General features: G+C 43.5%; 1 protein-coding gene across 4 annotated transcripts; it reads right to left on the bottom strand.

Annotated features, from left to right (window-relative positions):
- Window positions 1-675: 675 nt before the first annotated feature.
- LOC109869353 (probable E3 ubiquitin-protein ligase DTX3) lies at window positions 676-19,906 on the bottom strand. 4 transcript variants are annotated; one of them, XM_031803751.1, is made up of 6 exons: window positions 19,495-19,906; window positions 19,271-19,312; window positions 16,000-16,666; window positions 8,774-8,987; window positions 3,772-3,989; window positions 676-1,896 (listed from the first exon to the last, which is right to left on the bottom strand). In XM_031803751.1, exons 2-6 carry the CDS (start codon window positions 19,281-19,283, stop codon window positions 1,821-1,823), a joined length of 1,188 nt encoding a protein of 395 aa, XP_031659611.1. In that variant the 5' UTR covers window positions 19,284-19,312; window positions 19,495-19,906; the 3' UTR covers window positions 676-1,820. The 4 variants fall into 4 exon arrangements, with proteins under 4 accessions (XP_031659611.1, XP_031659613.1, XP_031659614.1 ...); XM_031803753.1 differs by lacking the exon at window positions 19,271-19,312 and having other exon boundaries at window positions 19,602-19,906; XM_031803754.1 differs by lacking the exon at window positions 19,271-19,312 and having other exon boundaries at window positions 19,750-19,906.
- Window positions 19,907-21,151: the final 1,245 nt, after the last annotated feature.

The following is a 21,151-nucleotide window of genomic DNA, read 5'->3' as shown; positions in this document are numbered from 1 at the left end:
CTAAAGAATTGCTTATCATTCGTTAGTATCAACATGCTACATTTTCTTCAAAACTTGAATAGAAGGCACGCTAACAATGAGAAATGTATCAAAACAAGGTAATTAAATAAATCACTGACAATACACCTATAAGGGACTGCAGTATTCTCCTTAACATTTTCATATTACAGGTACTTATTGTTAATCCTAGATTATCTCTTAAGACAAACTTTAATTACAGCAGATAGATACCTCTTTATTTATGAGACAATCAAACATCTGGTCAGACAGGGCTGGCGTCCAAAATGGGACCCTATTCCCGACACAGTACACTACTTTTAACCAGTCCTATGGGTCCTATATAGGGCACCACTTTTGACCAGAGCCCTATGGGCTCCTATCAGCACTCGTGCACTATATTGGGAATAGAGTGCCATTTCAGACACATAGTTAATTATTTCAGAGCCCTTTTCTGTCTTTGATTTGGTTTAAGTGGTTCGACATCTTGTCCTTCTCATTTGACATCATCGTGTAAATCTGGTCATTAGGAAACGAGGACCAATGACTGACTGGACATCAAACTGAACTGAACTCAAAGTAGTTCAAAACCTGGTTCTGTATTCATAAAAAGAGTCTCAAGAGTACGAGTGCTGATCTAGGATCAGGGTCCCTCATTTATTCATTATGATTTTTAAAAAAAAGGCCACACCGATCCTAGACCAGCACAAATAGAAAACCTTCCTATGTGAAGAAATCAAAGGAGAGGAAGATCAAAAGGGAAATGAAGGGCTCAAAGCAAATTGACATCAACTTCTAGCTTACCAGGCTATTAGCTTCAGGGCTGTTAACGACTAACACCTCCCCGATTTGCTCAGAGCACTATTCCATAGACTAGTCTTCCCTGAAAAGGTAGCAGAGAACAATGATAATTCTAATGATATGCAGAGAACAACCAGCCCTCCACTGAACGACTGACCGACTCCCTTGGTCAAAGTGCCTGTGAGTGCTTTAGATTGCAACGTCTTTTAGAGAAATTAAATGATTTAGTTTGAAGCTTTCTATTGAAGCAGACGGTGCTATTCTGCCTGCCACCTATCTCAGATATGGTATTTGTACAAACTGTAAGTAACAGGTTATCACGGAAAATAATTAAAGAAAAAGATAATTATTCTACGAACGTACTGGAAAGACCACCAATAATGTGCGCTTGCAACTGGTAAATAGAGAACGTGTCCCCCAGCATGGAAATAAAGATATCAGGCAAAATAGACTTCTCTTTTACTTAGATTTCAAAATAATATTTAAGTACTGATTACTTATCAATTTATTAAATCCCTATATTATAACTGCTCGGATGAGTTCAGCAAAAAGAATGTCCTGCTATTGTCAACACCAGGTGAAAGGTAGAGGATTGTGTCACACTGAAAATCACATTGCTCTCACTTTTATGTTTTCTTCCACACAAAGTGCTGCTGGATTGAGCAGAAGATCGATACCTAACACAGGAACACAAGGGTGAAACCTAAATTCCACTTAAGACAAATTTTCACTTCCACTTAAGTTGAATGGTCTCCCATTGACATCAATGCATGATTAAATGAAAATTCAATTTAAGTGGAAGTTAGGATTTTCCACATAAAAGAGGTCTTGGAGTGATACGAGAGTCTTGTAGTCCTGTTTCTGCTGTGGAGCTAAAAGCCCTGTCCCCTGTCGAATTCATCCACAGCCCTGCTGGGTCTAGGTCCAGGAGCCTGCAGCCTAGCAACCACCAGCAGCAAGACAGCTAGAGGTTCCTAGAATTCCTAGTGTTCCTAGAATGGAACATTCTGGAATCTGGACGGTCAGTCCGCAGTGATGCCTTTCTCTCGGAGTTCCTCAGTCACTCTCACCAGGTAAGTGGGGTCTGGGTAGCCAAAGCTTTCAGGGGAGATGAAATAAAAACACCATTAGCATGTCATTGAGAGTTGTCATCGCAGGAACAGCTAGAGTGCCTTCTAGGAGCAAATGGCTGACAGAAATCATAATTGAACCTCTCACCATATGCTCAAAACATGGATAGCTTTCTTGTTCGGTCACATCTCATAAGACTAAAGCCATGTGATTCTATGTAACTTGTGAGTGGTCGAGTGAAAGAAAGAGTTAGAGATACAGTGGGGCAAAAAAGTATTTAGTCAGCCACCAATTGTGCAAGTTCTCCCACTTAAAAAGATGAGAGAACTGTAATTTTCATCATAGGTACACTTCAACTATGACAGACAAAATGAGAAGAAAAAAAATCCAGAAAATTACATTGTAGGATTTTTAATGAATTTATGGTGGAAAATAAGTATTTGGTCACCTACAAACAAGCAAGATTTCTGGCTCTCACAGACCTGTAACTTCTTCTTTAAGAGGCTCCTCTGTCCTCCACTCGTTACCTGTATTAATGGCACCTGTTTGAACTTGTTATCAATATAAAAGACACCTGTCCACAACCTCAAACAGTCACACTCCAAACTCCACTATGGCCAAGACCAAAGAGCTGTCAAAGAACAAAATTGTAGACCTGCACCAGGCTGGGAAGACTGAATCTGCAATAGGTAAGCAGCTTGGTTTGAAAAAAATAAACCGTGGGAGCAATTATTAATGGAAGACATACAAGACCACTGATAATCTCCCTCGATCTGGGGCTCCATGCTAGATCTCAAAATGGGTCAAAATGATCACAAGAACAGTGAGCAAACATCCCAGAACCACACGGGGGGACCTAGTGAATGACCTGCAGAGAGCTGGGACCAAAGTAACAAAGCCTACCATCAGTAACACACTACGCCGCCAGGGACTCAAATCCTGCAGTGCCAGACATGTCGCCCTGCTTAAGCCAGTACATGTCCAGGCCCGTCTGAAGTTTGCTAGAGAGCATTTGGATGATCCTGAAGAAGATTGGGAGAATGTCATATGGTCAGATTAAACCAAAATAGAACCTTTTGGTAAAAACTCAACTCGTCGTGTTTGGAGGACAAAGAATGCTGAGATGCATCCAAAGAACACCATACCTACTGTGAAGCATGGGGGTGGAAACATCATGCTTTGGGGCTGCAAAGGGACCAGGACGACTGATCCGTGTAAAGGAAAGAATGAATGGGGCCATGTATCGTGAGATTTTGAGTGAAAACCTCCTTCCATCAGCAAGGGCATGAAAGATGAAACGTGGCTGGGTCTTTCAGCATGACAATGATCCCAAACACACCGCCCGGGCAACGAAGGAGTGGCTTCGTAAGAAGCATTTCAAGGTCCTGGAGTGGCCTAGCCAGTCTCCAGATCTCAACCCCATAGAAAATCTTTGGCGGGAGTTGAAATTCCGTGTTGCCCAGCAACAGCCCCAAAACATCACTGCTCTAGAGGAGATCTGCATGGAGGAATGGGCCAAAATACCAGCAACAGTGTGTGAAAACCTTGTGAAGACTTACAGAAAACGTTTGACCTCTTTCATTGCCAACAAAGGGTATATAACAAAGTGTTGAGATAAACATTTGTTATTGACCAAATACGTAATTTCCACCATAATTTGCAAATAAATTAGTTGAAGTGTACCTATGATGAAAATTACAGGCCTCATCTTTTTAAGTGGGAGAACTTGCACAATTGGTGGCTGACTAAATACTTTTTTGCCCCACCGTATACATACAGTTATCACTAGATAATGTTTGAAATTTGTAAAAATAATTTTTTTAAAAGCTACTGTCACATCTCACATCTTAGAAACACACTAAAATCTCCATTAGCCTTCAGTAAAGACAGGCGTTTCCATACCAGCGTGGTCCGCCCCATATGGAGGTTTTGTGGTGGATGTCATTCCAGGTAATGACGTTATGCATTCCCGTAGTCATGGAGGTCCCTATAGTGAAGATGAGGCGCTGCTCAAAGGCCCGGCGGAGCAGGCCCAGGACCCGGTTCCCCTCTGGGCTGTCTGGGAGGTAAGCCACGCGGTCCGTACCCGGGTAGCTTACACCAGGGTTAGGGTGCTCCGGCTGCATGACCCAGGCATAATTCAGAGGAAAGTTTGAAAAGAACAGGAACAAAAATTAGATTTTTTCTTCTTCATATATATATATATATACACACACACACAGCTCAAAAAAATAAAGGGAACACTTAAACAACACAATGTAACTCCGAGTCAATCACACTTCTGTGAAATCAAACTGTCCACTTAGGAAGCAACACTGACAATAAATTTCACATGCTGTTGTGCAAATGGAATAGACAACAGGTGGAAATTATAGGCAATTAGCAAGACACCCCCAATAAAGGAGTGGTTCTACAGGTGGTGACCACAGACCACTTCTCAGTTCCTATGCTTCCTGGCTGATGTTTTGGTCAATTTTGAATGCCGGCGGTGCTTTCACTCTAGTGGTAGCATGAGACGGAGTCTACAACCCACACAAGTGGCTCAGGTAGTGCAGCTCATCCAGGATGGCACATCAATGCGAGCTGTGGCAAGAAGATTTGCTGTGTCTGTCAGTGTAGTGTCCAGAGCATGGAGGCGCTACCAGGAGACAGGCCAGTACATCAGGAGACGTGGAGGAGGCCGTAGGAGGGCAACAACCCAGCAGCAGGACCACTACCTCCACCTTTGTGCAAGGAGGAGCACTGCCAGAGCGTGGCAAAATGACCTCCAGCAGGCCACAAATGTGCATGTGTCTGCTCAAACGGTCAGAAACAGACTCCATGAGGGTGGTATGAGGGCCCGACGTCCACAGGTGGGGGTTGTGCTTACAGCCCAACACCGTGCAGGACGTTTGGTATTTGCCAGAGAACACCAAGATTGGCAAATTCGCCACTGGCGCCCTGTGCTCTTCACAGATGAAAGCAGGTTCACACTGAGCACGTGACAGACGTGACAGTCTGGAGACGCCGTGGAGAACGTTCTGCTGCCTGCAACATCCTCCAGCATGACCGGTTTGGCGGTGGGTCAGTCATGGTGTGGGGTGGCATTTCTTTGGGGGGCCGCACAGCCCTCCATGTGCTCGCCAGAGGTAGCCTGACTGCCATTAGGTACCGAGATGAGATCCTCAGACCCCTTGTGAGACCATATGCTGGTGCGGTTGGCCCTGGGTTCCTCCTAATGCAAGACAATGCTAGACATCATGTGACTGGAGTGTGTCAGCAGTTCCTGCAAGAGGAAGGCATTGATGCTATGGACTGGCCCGCCCGTTCCCCAGACCTGAATGCAATTGAGCACTTCTGAGACATCATTTCTCGCTCCATCCACCAACGCCACGTTGCACCACAGACTGTCCAGGAGTTGGCGGATGCTTTAGTCCAGGTCTGGGAGGAGATCCCTCAGGAGACCATCCGCCACCTCATTAGGAGCATGCCCAGGCGTTGTAGGGAGGTCATACAGGCACGTGGAGGCCACACCCCCTACTGAGCCTCATTTTGACTTGTTTTAAGGACATTACATCAAAGTTGGATCAGCCTGTAGTGTGGTTTTCCACTTTAATTTTGAGTGTGACTCCAAATCCAGACCTCCATGGGTTGATAAATTTGATTTCCATTGATAATTTGTGTGATTTTGTTGTCAGCACATTCAACTATGTAAAGAAAAAAGTAGTTAATAAGAATATTTCATTCATTCAGATCTAGGATGTGTTATTTTAGTGTTCCCTTAATTTTTTTGAGCAGTGTGTATACGCACACACACACACACACACACACAATAACCACAAAAATGGTGTTAAGTGGTATAGACATTCAATAACATTACTTCAAGCATGACATGTTTTCTTTGAAATTTTCCAAGCTTTTTGTTAAGGCAAAAATATGGGTAAGATACTAATTGAGTGCCCAGTTATGAAAGATATGCTATTCCTGGATTTTCATAGCCCGAGGAAAACTACCAAAGTGTATGAATTTTCTTAAGTGCAAGGAGACCTGAAATGGACTTAAAATGATCCCACCACACCGGCACGGTGGTGAAGGTGGCACAACAGAAAATCTTCAACCTCAGGCGGCTTAAGAAATTTGGCATGGCCCGTAAAGATCCTCACAAACGTCTACAGATGGGGGGAGGCACACAATGCAAATAGTCCGGGTAACCATTGGTTACCTGTTCAGAAGTCTTATGGCATGGGGGTAAAAACTGTTGAGAAGCCTTTTTGTCCTAGACTTGGCACTCCGGTACCGCTTGCCATGCAGTAGTAGAGAGAACAGTCTATGACTGGGGTGGCTGGGGTCTTTGACAACTCTGTGCCAAAGGAAGGCCAAAAAGAACATTAAGGACCTTAGCCACCCGAGCCAAGATCGGTTTACTCTGCTACCATCTAGCAGACAGAGACGGTGCATCAGAGCCGGGACCAAGAGACCAGAGACTGTTGAACAATTATCACTAGCCAGCTAACTGCCAGAAACTAAGCCCTGCATATTGAGACTAATGCCCCATGTACAGTGCATTTGGAAAAATATTCAGACCCATTTATTTTCCACATTTTAAGTTACAGCCGTAACCTAAAATGGAATCGTTTTTTTTTTTTTTTTTACCTCAACCTAAACACAATGCCCCGTAATGACAAAGCAAAAACAGGTTTAAAAACGTTTGCAAATGTATTTAAAAAAACTGAAATAGCACATTTACATAAGTATTCAAACCCTTTACTCAGTACTTTGTAAAAGCACCATTACAGCCTCGAGTCTTCTTGGGTATGACGCTACAAGCTTGGCACACCTGAGTTTCTTCCATTCTTCTCTTCAGATCCTCTCAAGCTCTGTCAGGTTGGATGGGGAGTGTCGCTGCACAGCTATTTTCAGGTCTCTCCAGAGATGTTCAAATCGGGTTCAAGTTCGGGCTCTGGCTGGGCCACTCAAGGAGACTCAAGAGACTTGTCTCGAAGCCACTCCTGCGTTGTCTTGGCTGTGTGCTTAGGGTCATTGTCCTGTTGGAAGGTGAACCTTCACCCCAGTAGGAGGTCCTGAGAGCTCTGGAGCAGGTTTTCATCAAGGATTTCTGGAGGAAACCTGGCACCATCCCTACGGTAAAGCATGTTGGTGGCAGCATCATGCTGTGATTTTCAGCGGCAGGGTTTGGGAGACTAGTCAGGATTGAGGGAAAGATGAATGGAGCACAGCTCTCTGTGCACCGTTGCTGCCACCAACATGCTTTACCGTAGGGATGGTGTCAGGTTTGCTCCAGACGTGAAGCTTGGCATTCAGGCCAAAGAGTTCAATCTTGGTTTCATCAGACCAGATAATCTTGTTTGTCAAGGTCTGAGAGTCTTTAGGTGCCTTTTGGAAAACTCCAAGCAGGCTGTCATGTGCCTTTCACCGAGGAGTGGCTTCTGTCTGGCCACTCTACCATAAAGGCCTGATTAGTTGAGTGCTGCAGAGATGGTTGTCCTTCTGGAAGGTTCTCCCATCTCCACAGAGGAACTCTGGAGCTCTGTCAGTGACCATTGGGTTCTTGGTCACCTCCCTGACCGAGGCCCTTCTCCCCCGATTGCTCAGTTTGGCCGGGCGGGCAGCTCTAGGAAGAGTCTTGGTGGTTCCAAACTTCTTCCAATTTAGAATGATGGGAGGCCACTATGTTCTTGGGGACCTTCAATGCTGCAGATTTGTTTTGGTACCTTTCCCCAGATCTGTGCTTCTACATTCCTGTCCCGGAGCTCTACGGACAATTCCTTTGAACTCATGGCTTGGTTTTTGCTCTGACATGCACTGTCAACTATGGGACTTCACATAGACAGGTGTGTGCCTTTCCAGATCATATCCAATCAATTGAATTTACCACAGGTGGACTGTTGTAGAAACATCAAGGATGATCAATGGAAACTTCAAGTCTCATGCAAAGGGCCTGAATACTTATATATATATATATATATAAGTATTCAGGCCCTTTGCACACCTTTCCAGATCCCTTATATAGAAGGGGTCTGAATACTTTGCGAATGCGCTGTATATAGAGAACACTGGTCACCTCATTCTGTTTATGGGTCTTTGTATAAATAAAATGGGGCCATTGCGTGACATTGGAATCAATTTCAAAATGGTTTGAAATAAAAAATGATTTTCATGCAGTTACACGTGCACTTAGGTGAATAAAAGTAAATGTATGCAAAATGGCTCATAACTCTAGCTATACAACATAAACCTAAGACTATACATCCTTTAAGCACGGTTCATACAGATAACTGGCTACAATAATTACAACTTTTCACCACCAAATGGTTGAAATGTCTGATTTTCAAGCTAGGCCTATTCCAGTACTTCATTTCTGAGCTCCAAATTCAAGAAGGCTACTTCAAGCTTCTTGTAGTTTAAAACTGCAGCTCTAACATGGAAAACAAAATTGATTTGTTATTTCATTACCAGATCATAATTGTCAATAAACTCACTACGCTATGTAATTTGTCATCATTGTATCCAGAATAATTAATAGGAATAGCGTTGTGTGTTGTGCAATAGTCTATCCTACACAATTGCGCACAGTAGACTGTGTCCAATCCTAGGCACAAAAACAAGTGGGGAAAAAATTTACTCATTACCTTTTCTGTTAAATCTAACGAGACCCTGCTGTAAGTCAATCAGACAACAGATAATCAACATCAATTCACGAAGGATATTCGATCCAATGTGGATTCAGGCACAACGGTCTTAACTTGCGTAATGAATGTGGAAACCAAAATATTCTGGACACTCCTCGCGTGGTAGAAAAACGAGTTTTAATGACTCCAACCTAAGTGTATGTAAACTTCAGACTTCAACTGTTCCTCCTTGTGGTTTTTCTCATGAACGTGTTTCTTTTGTCATATATACTCACCGCCTGTAGACCAGGTGTGAAGCTATAGATGATGCAGATACACCCGTAGCCCTCGTGTCCCGACAATTCCAGATCTGGGTCCCTCTCCACCATCATAGTCCCGGAAGCCGGCTGATTCCCTATGAGCTGGCCGTACACCAGACGACACACCGGACATGCTCTCTTCACCTTGAAGGCCTGGTCCAGACATGACCGGCAGAATGTGTGGCCACACCTTGGGAGGGAGTGAGAGAGAATGGTTTTACTTTCAATTTTGAAAACATTACATACACTGCATGGCCTAGAGTATGTGGACACCTGCTCGTCAAACATGGGCATTAATATTATGTTGGTCCCCACTTTGCTGCTAACAGCCTCCACTCTTCTGGGAAGGATTTTCACTACATGTTCAAACATTGCTACATGGACTCGCTTCCATTCAGCCACAAGAGCATTAGTGAGATCGGGTGATTAGGCCTGGCTCGCAGTCGGCGTTCCAATTCATCCAAAAGGTGTTTGATGGGGTTGAGGTCAGGGCTCTGTGCAGGCCAGTCAAGTTCTTCCACACTGATCCACAAACCATTTCTGTATGGACCTTGCTTTGTGCACGGGGGCATCGTCGACTCATCTCCAAGGTGGCATAGCAGTTCAGACGTCTTTTGTCCTCGTCTTGTCGTGTCCTGTATATATATATATTTATATATTAACTTTTTCACATACATTTTATTTTTATTTTCCATCAACTCATCTTCAAAACACTCTCCTGCAACCCGCCTCACCAATGTATATTTATAAAAAAGTATTATTTACCTCAGATCTGTAATCCTCCAAGAAGCTAGCCAGAAACTCCAGGAGGCTGGCCTGAAACTAGCCAGAAGCTAATCCAGAAGCTAGTTCAGAAGCTAGTTGGCTCCTTTACTGGCAAGTCGTTGGTGTTCAGCTAACCACGGTTTGTGGTCATCGGCTATCCTTTGGCTCGAAAGTCTATCGCCAGTTCTGTACGGCGCAGCGCGGCTCGGAGCAGAGCATACCCGACCAATCTTTCTCTCCATGTCCCTGGATTTCGACTGCTCTCTGGACATTCATGCCCGGATCTCACAGCTAGCTAGCTGCTATCCGTGTGACTATCGGCCTTCGTCGATTCCGGAGCAAACATCAATTGTTCCGGAGCTAGCAAGCTCCGTCAATCACTCCTGAGTTCCATCAATCGCACCTGGGCTGCAGTCGCCTATCCGGACCCGTTTTGCTGCCTTCGCGGAGCCCCACCGGGCCTTCACAACTGGACTGCCGACGTTATCTACCCGAAGGAGTTATTCGGCTGGCTCCTCCGTCGCGACGTTACCTGAACGCCCATCTGCGGCCTGCTAACCGTTAGCTGTCTTACCGGCTGCTATCTGAATAGACAATCGGACAATTTATTTTTTATTTATTTTTATTTATTTTTATTATTATTATTATTATGTTGTTTTCTTCTTGGGCCTCTATAACTATATCTATTGTTTTTATTTTTGTTGTTGTTGTGTGATTTGGATTGATCCCCTCTACCACACGGAACCCCACTAATCTACTGACGGAGCGCAGGAGGTGGCTAACAACAGACCTCCATCCTATGCTAGCTTGCTACCGATGCCCTGGCTAGCTGTCTAAATCACCAACCAACCTCTCCACTCACCGGACCCTTTTGATCACTCGACTAAGCATGCCTCTCCTTAATGTCAATATGTCTTGTCCATTTCTGTTCTGGTTAGTGTTTATTGGCTTATTTCACTGTAGAGCCTCTAGTCCTGCTCACTATACCTTATCCAACCTATTAGTTCCACCACCCACACATGCAATGACATCTCCTGGTTTCAACGATGTTTCTAGAGACAATATCTCTCTCTTCATCACTCAATACCTAGGTTTACCTCCACTGTATTCACATCCTACCATACATTTGTCTGTACATTATACCTTGATGCTATTTTATCGCCCCCAGAAACCTCCTTTTACTCGATGTTCCAGACGTTCTAGACGACCAATTCTCATAGCTTTTAGCCGTACCCTTATTCTACTCCTCCTATGTTCCTCTGGCGATGTAGAGGTGAATCCAGGCCCTGCAGTGCCTAGCTCCACTCCTATTCCCCAGGCGCTCTCTTTTGACGACTTCTGTAACCGTAATAGCCTTGGTTTCATGCATGTTAACATTAGAAGCCTCCTCCCTAAGTTTGTTCTATTCACTGCTTTAGCACACTCTGCCAACCCGGATGTTCTAGCTGTGTCTGAATCCTGGCTTAGGAAGACCACCAAAAACTCAGACATTTTAATTCCAAACTACAACATTTTCAGACAAGATAGAACTGCCAAAGGGGGCGGTGTTGCAATCTACTGCAAAGATAGCCTGCAGAGTTCTGTCCTACTATCCAGGTCTGTACCCAAACAATTTGAACTTCTACTTTTAAAAATCCACCTCTCTAAAAACAAGTCTCTCACCGTTGCCGCCTGCTATAGACCACCCTCTGCCCCCAGCTGTGCTCTGGACACCATATGTGAACTGATTGCCCCCCATCTATCTTCAGAGTTCGTGCTGCTAGGCGACCTAAACTGGAACATGCTTAACACCCCAGCCATCCTACAATCTAAACTTGATGCCCTCAATCTCACACAAATAATCAATGAACCTACCAGGTACCTCCCCAAAACCTTAAACACGGGCACCCTCAACTTCCCCTCTAAATACACCTCTGCTGTCTTCAACCAAGATCTCAGCGATCACTGCCTCATTGCCTGCATCCGTAATGGGTCAGCGGTCAAACGACCTCCACTCATCACTGTAAAACGCTCCCTGAAACACTTCTGCGAGCAGGCCTTTCTAATCGACCTGGCCGGGGTATCCTGGAAGGATATTGATCTCATCCCGTCAGTAGAGGATGCCTGGATATTTTTTTTAAATGCCTTCCTAACCATCTTAAATAAACATGCCCCATTTAAGAAATTTAGAACCAGGAACAGATATAGCCCTTGGTTCTCCCCAGACCTGACTGCCCTTAACCAACACAAAAACATCCTATGGCGTTCTGCATTAGCATCGAACAGCCCCCGTGATATGCAGCTGTTCAGGGAAGCTAGAAATCATTATACACAGGCAGTTAGAAAAGCCAAGGCTAGCTTTTTCAAGCAGAAATTTGCTTCCTGCAACACTAACTCAAAAAAGTTCTGGGACACTGTAAAGTCCATGGAGAATAAGAACACCTCCTCCCAGCTGCCCACTGCACTGAAGATAGGAAACACTGTCACCACTGATAAATCCACCATAATTGAGAATTTCAATAAGCATTTTTCTACGGCTGGCCATGCTTTCCACCTGGCTACTCCTACCCCGGACAACAGCACTGCACCCCCAACAGCAACTCGCCCAAGCCTTCCCCATTTCTCCTTCTCCCAAATCCATTCAGCTGATGTTCTGAAAGAGCTGCAAAATCTGGACCCCTACAAATCAGCCGGGCTAGACAATCTGGACCCTTTCTTTCTAAAATTATCTGCCGAAATTGTTGCCACCCCTATTACTAGCCTGTTCAACCTCTCTTTCGTGTCGTCTGAGATTCCAAAAGATTGGAAAGCAGCTGCGGTCATCCCCCTCTTCAAAGGGGGGGACACTCTTGACCCAAACTGCTACAGACCTATATCTATCCTACCGTGCCTTTCTAAGGTCTTCGAAAGCCAAGTCAACAAACAGATTACCGACCATTTCGAATCTCACCATACCTTCTCTGCTATGCAATCCGGTTTCAGAGCTGGTCATGGGTGCACCTCAGCCACGCTCAAGGTCCTAAACGATATCTTAACCGCCATCGATAAGAAACATTACTGTGCAGCCGTATTCATTGATCTGGCCAAGGCTTTCGACTCTGTCAATCACCATATCCTCATCGGCAGACTCGACAGCCTTGGTTTCTCAAATGATTGCCTCGCCTGGTTCACCAACTACTTCTCTGATAGAGTTCAGTGTGTCAAATCGGAGGGTCTGCTGTCCGGACCTCTGGCAGTCTCTATGGGGGTGCCACAGGGTTCAATTCTTGGACCGACTCTCTTCTCTGTATACATCAATGAGGTCGCTCTTGCTGCTGGTGAGTCCCTGATCCACCTCTACGCAGACGACACCATTCTGTATACTTCCGGCCCTTCTTTGGACACTGTGTTAACAACCCTCCAGGCAAGCTTCAATGCCATACAACTCTCCTTCCGTGGCCTCCAATTGCTCTTAAATACAAGTAAAACTAAATGCATGCTCTTCAACCGATCGCTACCTGCACCTACCCGCCTGTCCAACATCACTACTCTGGACGGCTCTGACTTAGAATACGTGGACAACTACAAATACTTAGGTGTCTGGTTAGACTGTAAACTCTCCTTCCAGACCCATATCAAACATCTCCAATCCAAAGTTAAATCTAGAATTGGCTTCCTATTTCGCAACAAAGCATCCTTCACTCATGCTGCCAAACATACCCTTGTAAAACTGACCATCCTACCAATCCTCGACTTTGGCGATGTCATTTACAAAATAGCCTCCAATACCCTACTCAACAAATTGGATGCAGTCTATCACAGTGCAATCCGTTTTATCACCAAAGCCCCATATACTACCCACCATTGCGACCTGTACGCTCTCGTTGGCTGGCCCTCGCTTCATACTCGTCGCCAAACCCACTGGCTCCATGTCATCTACAAGACCCTGCTAGGTAAAGTCCCCCCTTATCTCAGCTCGCTGGTCACCATAGCATCTCCCACCTGTAGCACACGCTCCAGCAGGTATATCTCTCTAGTCACCCCCAAAACCAATTCTTTCTTTGGCCGCCTCTCCTTCCAGTTCTCTGCTGCCAATGACTGGAACGAACTACAAAAATCTCTGAAACTGGAAACACTTATCTCCCTCACTAGCTTTAAGCACCAACTGTCAGAGCAGCTCACAGATTACTGCACCTGTACATAGCCCACCTATAATTTTGCCCAAACAACTACCTCTTTCCCAACTGTATTTAATTTTAATTAATTTATTTATTTTGCTCCTTTGCACCCCATTATTTTTTTATTTCTACTTTGCACATTCTTCCATTGCAAAACTACCATTCCAGTATTTTACTTGCTATATTGTATTTACTTTGCCATCATGGCCTTTTTTGCCTTTACCTCCCTTCTCACCTCATTTGCTCACATTGTATATAGACTTGTTTATACTGCATTATTGACTGTATGTTTGTTTTTACTCCATGTGTAACTCTGTGTCGTTTTATCTGTCGAACTGCTTTGCTTTATCTTGGCCAGGTCGCAATTGTAAATGAGAACTTGTTCTCAACTTGCCTACCTGGTTAAATAAAGGTCAAATTAAAAATTAAAAAAATAAAACACTGAAACTGGAAAGGGCCTTCCCAAACTGTTACCACAAAGTTGGAAGCATAGAAATGTCTAGAATGTCATTGTATGCTGTAGCATTAAGAATTTCTTTCACTGGAACTAGGGGACCTAGCCCTAATCATGAAAAACAGCTTCAGACCATTATTCCTCCTCTGCCAAACTTTACAGTTGGCACTATGCATTTGGGCAGGTAGTGTTTTCCTGGCATCCGCCAAATCCAGATTCGTATGTCGGACTGCCAGAAGTGAAGCATGATTCATCACGCCAGAGAGCACGTTTCCGCTGCACAGTCTCCATGTACACTCACAGGGCCCGACACACAAGGCACACTGATACTCCAAACCACATACAAACAATCCATTTGCTTACACACATAATATGCACATACATTTATACTGACTCTACACACAGTCATATGTGCTGCAGCTTCTCTGTTTATCATTATATCCTGATGCCTAGTTACCTTAGCCCTATACATATCTATCTCTATCGATGCAGTATGCCTGCACATTGTAAATATGGTACTGGAACTGACCCTATATTCTCCGATGCTTAGTTATTTTAAACATTTCAAAATTATTATTATTATTTTTTACCTTTATTTAACTAGACAAGTCAGTCTTAGGGATAGGAGTCCCATCAACGGGACAGTTGTAAATCATGCAGCGCCGTGTCTCACAATCGCAGATTTGAGAGAAACAACAAATGTCGGTACATAGAAGTGTCTAACATTGGCTGAGAGCTTAAATTTGTCTTGTCTTGTTAATATAACTGCACTGTCCAATTTACAGTAGCTATTACTGCAAAAGAAATGCCATGCTATTGTTTGAGAGCTCCTAACAATAAAACACTTTTTTTCACCGCGATAGGTTTGATAAATTCACCTCTGAAGGTGAAATGTGTAAATACTTGCTCTGATTTATCATCTAAAAGGGTCCCAGAGAGAACATAAAGTGTTGTTTTGTTAGATAACTTGGATAGAAATTATAAGAACATGGAGAGTTATGAAAACTAGGTGTTTTACAAATGTTGAACTTATATAATATGGCTACTAGTACTAGAAAAACTAAATCAAAGTCCAAGTATAAAGATTTTACGATATTCTTGCAGAAAAATGTAATGTGAATGTAAATGTCTCCTTCACGATTTGCCCAAATGTACCTGGGTGACTTCACACTAAATGTAGTATGAGAACTACATGACAAGTTATCCGTCTGAAACTACACATACACTGTTGCCATCTTGTGGACACCATCGGAATTACAACCAGAGTGATGGCTAGATTTGGAACCTTTCTGTTGCATTTCAAAGATGGTGGTAGAAGAAAAAAAAGTTTTTTTTCCTTTGTATTTTCTTCTACCAGATCTATTGTGTTATATTCTCCTACATTCAATTCACATTTCCACAAACTTCAAAGTGTTTCCTTTCAAATTGTACCAAGAATATGCATATCCTTGCTTCAGGGCCTGAGCTACAGGCAGTTAGATTTGGGCATGTCATTTTAGGCGAAAATGTTTAAAAAAAAGGGGATATCCCTAAGAAGTATGAACAAATTCTTATTTACAATGACGGCCTACCCTGGCCAAACCCAGACGACGCTGGGCCAATTGTGGGCCACCCTATGGGCCTCCCAATCACGGCCGGATGTGATGCAGCCTGGATTCAAACCAGGTACTGCAGTGCCTGCACTGAGATGCAGTGTCTTAGACCACTGTGCCACTCGGGAGCCCTACCCTGTTATTTTTAGAATTACATTGTTATTGATTACTGCATTGTTGTGGTTAGAGCTTGCAAGAAAGGCATTTCACTGTACCTGTGCACATGACATTAACACTTTAAATATGTAGCTATACCTCTCCAGCGTGGTCCTCTCCACCATGTCTCCCATGCAGATGGAACATGAGGTGTGGTCGTCTGCTTCACTCTGGGAGTGGCTATGAGAAGATGCCATCATACTGCAGTTGACTTCCATGTTGTCCTGCTTCCTCTGTCCTGATGCATCGTGGGACATGCAGTTCATGGAATTCATGGAGTTGGAGAGGACCACACAGGCCTCATCCTCCGCAGGCTTTCTACACCTCTGTTGCTGCCTCTGAGAGCGTCTGGGCTGGGGAGGCTGAGGTGTTAGTAGGCTCCCCTCTCCATCCCCCTCCAGGACCCTCACCCCAACACAGGGCAGCACGGACCTCTTCCACTTAGGACCCCCCTCCTGTTTGCTCATCTCTTTCCGGGCACAGCGGCATAAGTCTATGAAGGACTTGCGTGTCTCATTGGAGATGGGTCCCCCCTCCATCATCCCTGGTCCTCCCCCAGAACGGGAGCCCTCTACGGGGCGTAGCCGCACTGCGCAGCAGCCTCCCCGCTCCCCTCTGCGGATAATGCCTGCGCTGAGGCCCTGCTTGTCCTGGAAGTCTATGAGCCAGGGCCGGCCGGCGGCAGCCAAGTAGTCCCACACCGCTTGGGACACCAGAACCTCGTCGCTACCCTGCCCCGCGCGCACACTCATTTCAACAGATGAAACTGCATAGGGAAACACAAGAGAGAAACCATTAGACACCAGTAGTGGTCGGTGACGTTTAAGATGAGGGAGGAAGATTTTTTTTTAAATTATGAGCATGGCCTTATTTCTATTATAGCATATTGGATGACTGTCATTCATATTCCATTCATACTGCTCAATAAAACATTGATAGGTTTAAGCTACTACATGATACTCAAATTTTCCCTATGACCATCATGAGGCTGCTACAACCTAGCCTATGAATAAACGTTTACAACGTAGGTGCTCAGGTTGAGAGAACATTATGAGTAATCAAGGTAACAGACCGACACAGTCAATACCGCCTTGCAGACTCTTGCCTGCATCTAGCTGATCTAGGGCATAATCATTAGTCCAACAGTTGCAAACGAGAGATTCTATTGGACAAATTCAGGTATGTTTATCCAAGTTTCATTTGCTTCCGTTTAAGAAACGGATTTCAACAGAATTGGCAGAATGAACACACCCCTGATCATGAAAACAGTTCTTTCATAGCATCCACATACAAACATGATAATTTTGCTCATATAATTCTCTCTCGCATCAAAGCTCTCTCCTCCTCTCACCTTTTCCCTTCGCTTGTGGACTTCATAGCACAACACATCAACTGCCTGTGTCCAGGCAAAAAAAAAACTTTCCAAGCCAAACCGTCATAACATAACCGCTACACACAGCCTACATAGTTGTCAACATATTAGCTAATATCATAATCAACATAGCTACTAGAACTAAACGTGTTAGTAAACCTGCTACAATCATGCAGTAGAGTACAGTCAGCAAGCAGTTTAGCAGTTACACTGGCAGGCAGGCCCCGGTGGCAATAAATTAATAAAACCAAAAACTTACCTTGACTTGGAAGAGTTCCAATGTTGTATAGCCATACCCAGCTAGCTAACATAGCATCCCTCTCTGTTTGAGTAGGCTAAACTATCTAGCTGCATTCGCTAGCTAAGAGAAAGTGAAAAATAAATACAACAAAATATAGCTCTCTCCATGTCGTTCATTTTTAAAGAAATTAATTTGTTCAAAACTGTAAAACTATTGTCTTTCATTCTCTTTGAGTCACATTTTATGCACTGCAATGCTAGCTAGCTGTAGCTTATGCTTTTAGAACTACATTTAAACTCCGATCCTTTGACTGAGTAGACAACATATATTAATGCTGCAAGTGCTCTGATAACTCCTGGAGGACGTCCTCCAACCTTTCATTATTGCTGTCCAAGTCTATGGAAGGAGGTGAGAACCATGAGCTTCCTAGATTTTGTATTGAAGTCAATGTACCCAGAGGAGGATGTAAACTGACTGTCCTCAGGCTACACCATGGTGCTGACCCACAGAGTGCTGTTTAAGCTACTGTAGACCTTTGCAAAACAGTGTGTTTTAATAAATTATTTGGAGAATATATTTAGTAGTTTTATATAAAAAGTATAACTAATGTTTCACTATTTCAAAAAAGCATTGAAATGGCTGTTAGACACATATTCAAGCCATTAAAGGAAAATATGTAATGTTAAATTTATTACACCGGGATGAGACTGTACTGTAAACAGGGAATTGAACCCGTAATCCGTTGCACGTGCCATGCTCTACTAACTGAGCTATACAGGACCAACAAAGTTTCTAAAATATGTCATTCTCTTATTTCAGGCAATCCCAATATACTCTGATCTGTATACATTTTTGAAAAGCTGAGCTAAAATTAAACTGCACAGGAAACACCAATGGGGGGGGGGGAGACATACAGCCACCTCATAATCAATAGTGGCTTGTGTTTAAGGCAAGCCACTTGTGAAACAAAAACATGTCACGTGAAATAGGCAACATTAGGCAACATCCTTAATAGGCAACGTCAGAATTAAATGAACATAATTAGGGAGTTTGGCTAATCCCATATTCTGAAATGACTCATTTCAGTTCATAAAACTTTAAATGAACACAATGTAATTGACTCCTTCCTTAATCTGAACCATAACAGTGTAACAATGCACTGTTTACTAGCCTACCATGACAATAATGACAAATTAATGAGATGAGAACACCACGACTAGACTACATATACACAGTTTCCATTCGGTGCTCGAATGGACTGTTACAACAATAACAAAAAGCATGCAGCCAGGTTAAAATGTTGACTTGTGGATGTTCTTTGAACCAAAAACCGATTAAATCACTTATTTCTGCTGGTACATCGTTGCTACTCGGCCTACCGGTATGTTGCGTGAGGCAATGAAAGCAAGGTGTATGCACGGCGATGCAATACAGACAGAACGTTCGAATATCGCTAGTCTTAAACCACTACAAATAACAACTGTGAAACATGTCTGTTTTTGCGAGTGCTACCATTCCGCTTGAGCTCGTATGTTTGGTGTCAGTGGTCGCAGGACAAGTCAAAGCTACAACACGCTGGCTGGCAGTATCGCGGCAGTGCTGAAATGGACGTATCAGCTGTTCTGAAATGCAGACTGAGTAAACAAAGGAAACTGAGGCTAGCTCAACCCGATCTTCTATCAACATGTTTGGTTGTGTGCAACGTTTGACCTCTGACAGTCATATGAAACAATTATAAATATTTATTAGACAGTTACCTTGCGATCCCATATATTCCCTTCAATCGAGAAAATATCCCCCTGTTGAACATGAAGAGAAAAACTGAAGTAGTACAAAACGTGACACGTCAGATTACTAGACAAATATTCGCTGACATTCGAGTTGCGCAACTAGGAACCCGATGAATCTGTTCAAATTCCAAAGTGGAACGTCCATAATCATTTTACTAAATTAGAATGCGGTGTGGGGTGAACCGTCTCACCTTTTGCCGTAGCTGTCGGATGGGGTTTAGATTACGGAACTAGCTAAAACATATATGGACATGGCCTGAAAATCGTGTGCTGCAGTGGATATGTTGATAACACGTACTTTGTAGTCAATATATACTTAGTATCCATTTGAATTTATCCGTAACGTAAGCTAACAATTAATCGAGTCCCCTTCTCCATACTCGAGGTTGTCTTCCTCTTTCCACGTCCTTGAGACACAGCCTAATACAAAATCAACCCCTACTTACATCATACACATTCTGAACTTTCACATAACCACGTTAGCTGTTTCATTATTATGACAACCGCGTACTCAAGAATATACGTATGGAAATTGTTTGTACTTTCAAGCCATGTCCAACAGTTTAATGACGAGAGACAACTGAAAGCAGGAAGTTCGTCATAGAACACTCCGTGATTGGTTAAAAATTGTTGGCAAGGAATTGGGGGGACTCAAGCATCTTCATTAGCAATCCATGGCAATCTACAGACAGAACTCTAAAAACAAATATGTACAGTGCATGCATTACCTTAGTGAAAATACCTATTTAACCTTGTTCCCAACATTTTCCCTAACATGCCACTATGCAAATGTAATACCATTAGGAACCCTAACATGTAATCCATATTGCTTATATCTATAATAAAATTAACAGACATTTACCTCTATTCCTCAGCCCCAATATCTATATACATCAGCCCACATACCCACACACCTAAAGCCCATTACCCACACACCTCAAATCCATTACTCAAACCCCCATGTCCTAACCCTAACACCCATATGCCAATAGCCTAATATTGATACAATCAAGTACCGATACACCCATGTCTTAGCCCTAATAAATGCCCTATTTGTTACTCATAGACCCAGTTCCTTCGCCAATACATCTCATATCTGTTACTTGCCTATCCCAGCCATGTTACCCACTTTCCTTAGGCCTGCATTCCCCAAATCACCAACAGTAACCTATATCCAGCTATTCACTAGACACCCCAACGCTGTTATTTGCATATGTTAGTCCTGTGATCTCTGACATGTATACACTCATAGTTTCATAGATAATTTCTGAGTACAGTGGTATAATAACACATGTGCCCCAGCCCCATTGGTTTATACTTCCTGCTTTAGTTTTTACTTGTAAGCAGAAATCAGGAGGATAGAATTATGATCAGATTTGGTCAAATGGAGGGCGGGGGAGTGCTTTGTATGCATCTCTGTGAGTGGAGTAAAGGTGGTCTAGAGTTTTTTTCCCTCTGGTTGGACATGTGACATGCTGGTAGAAATTATGTAAAAGGATTTGGCGTTTGCCTGCATTAAAGTCCCATGGCCACTAGGAGCGCCTCTTCTGGATGAGCATTTTCTTGTTTGCTTATGCCTGGCCTTATACAGCTGGTTGAGTCCGGTCTTCATGCCAGCATTGGATTGTGGTGGTAAATAGATGGCTATGAATAATATAGATGAGACTCTTTTGGTAGAGAACTCTCTTGGTAGATAGTGTGGTCAGTGTGGTCTACAGCTTATCATAAGGTACTCTACCTCAGGCGAGCAATACCTTGAGACTTATATTATATAATATTATATTATTAGAAATCGCACACCAGCTGTTATTGACAAATAGACACACACCCCCACCCCGCATCTTACCA

Source organism: Oncorhynchus kisutch, linkage group LG24 (assembly GCF_002021735.2).
Source record: "Oncorhynchus kisutch isolate 150728-3 linkage group LG24, Okis_V2, whole genome shotgun sequence".
Classification (NCBI taxonomy): Eukaryota; Metazoa; Chordata; class Actinopteri; order Salmoniformes; family Salmonidae; genus Oncorhynchus; species Oncorhynchus kisutch.
The sequence above is the reverse complement of the archived record's forward strand: the minus strand, read 5'-3'. Positions and strand labels throughout refer to the sequence as shown.

What these genes read in the sequence shown, in the direction of transcription:
- LOC109869353 (XM_031803751.1), bottom strand. An exon ending in GAGAGGACCACGCTGGAGAG is followed by an intron (nt 8,988 to 15,999) that starts GTATAGCTACAT and finishes CTCCCTCCCAAG; the next exon opens with GTGTGGCCACACATTCTGCC. An exon ending in TCACACCTGGTCTACAGGCG is followed by an intron (nt 3,990 to 8,773) that starts GTGAGTATATAT and finishes TGGGTCATGCAG; the next exon opens with CCGGAGCACCCTAACCCTGG.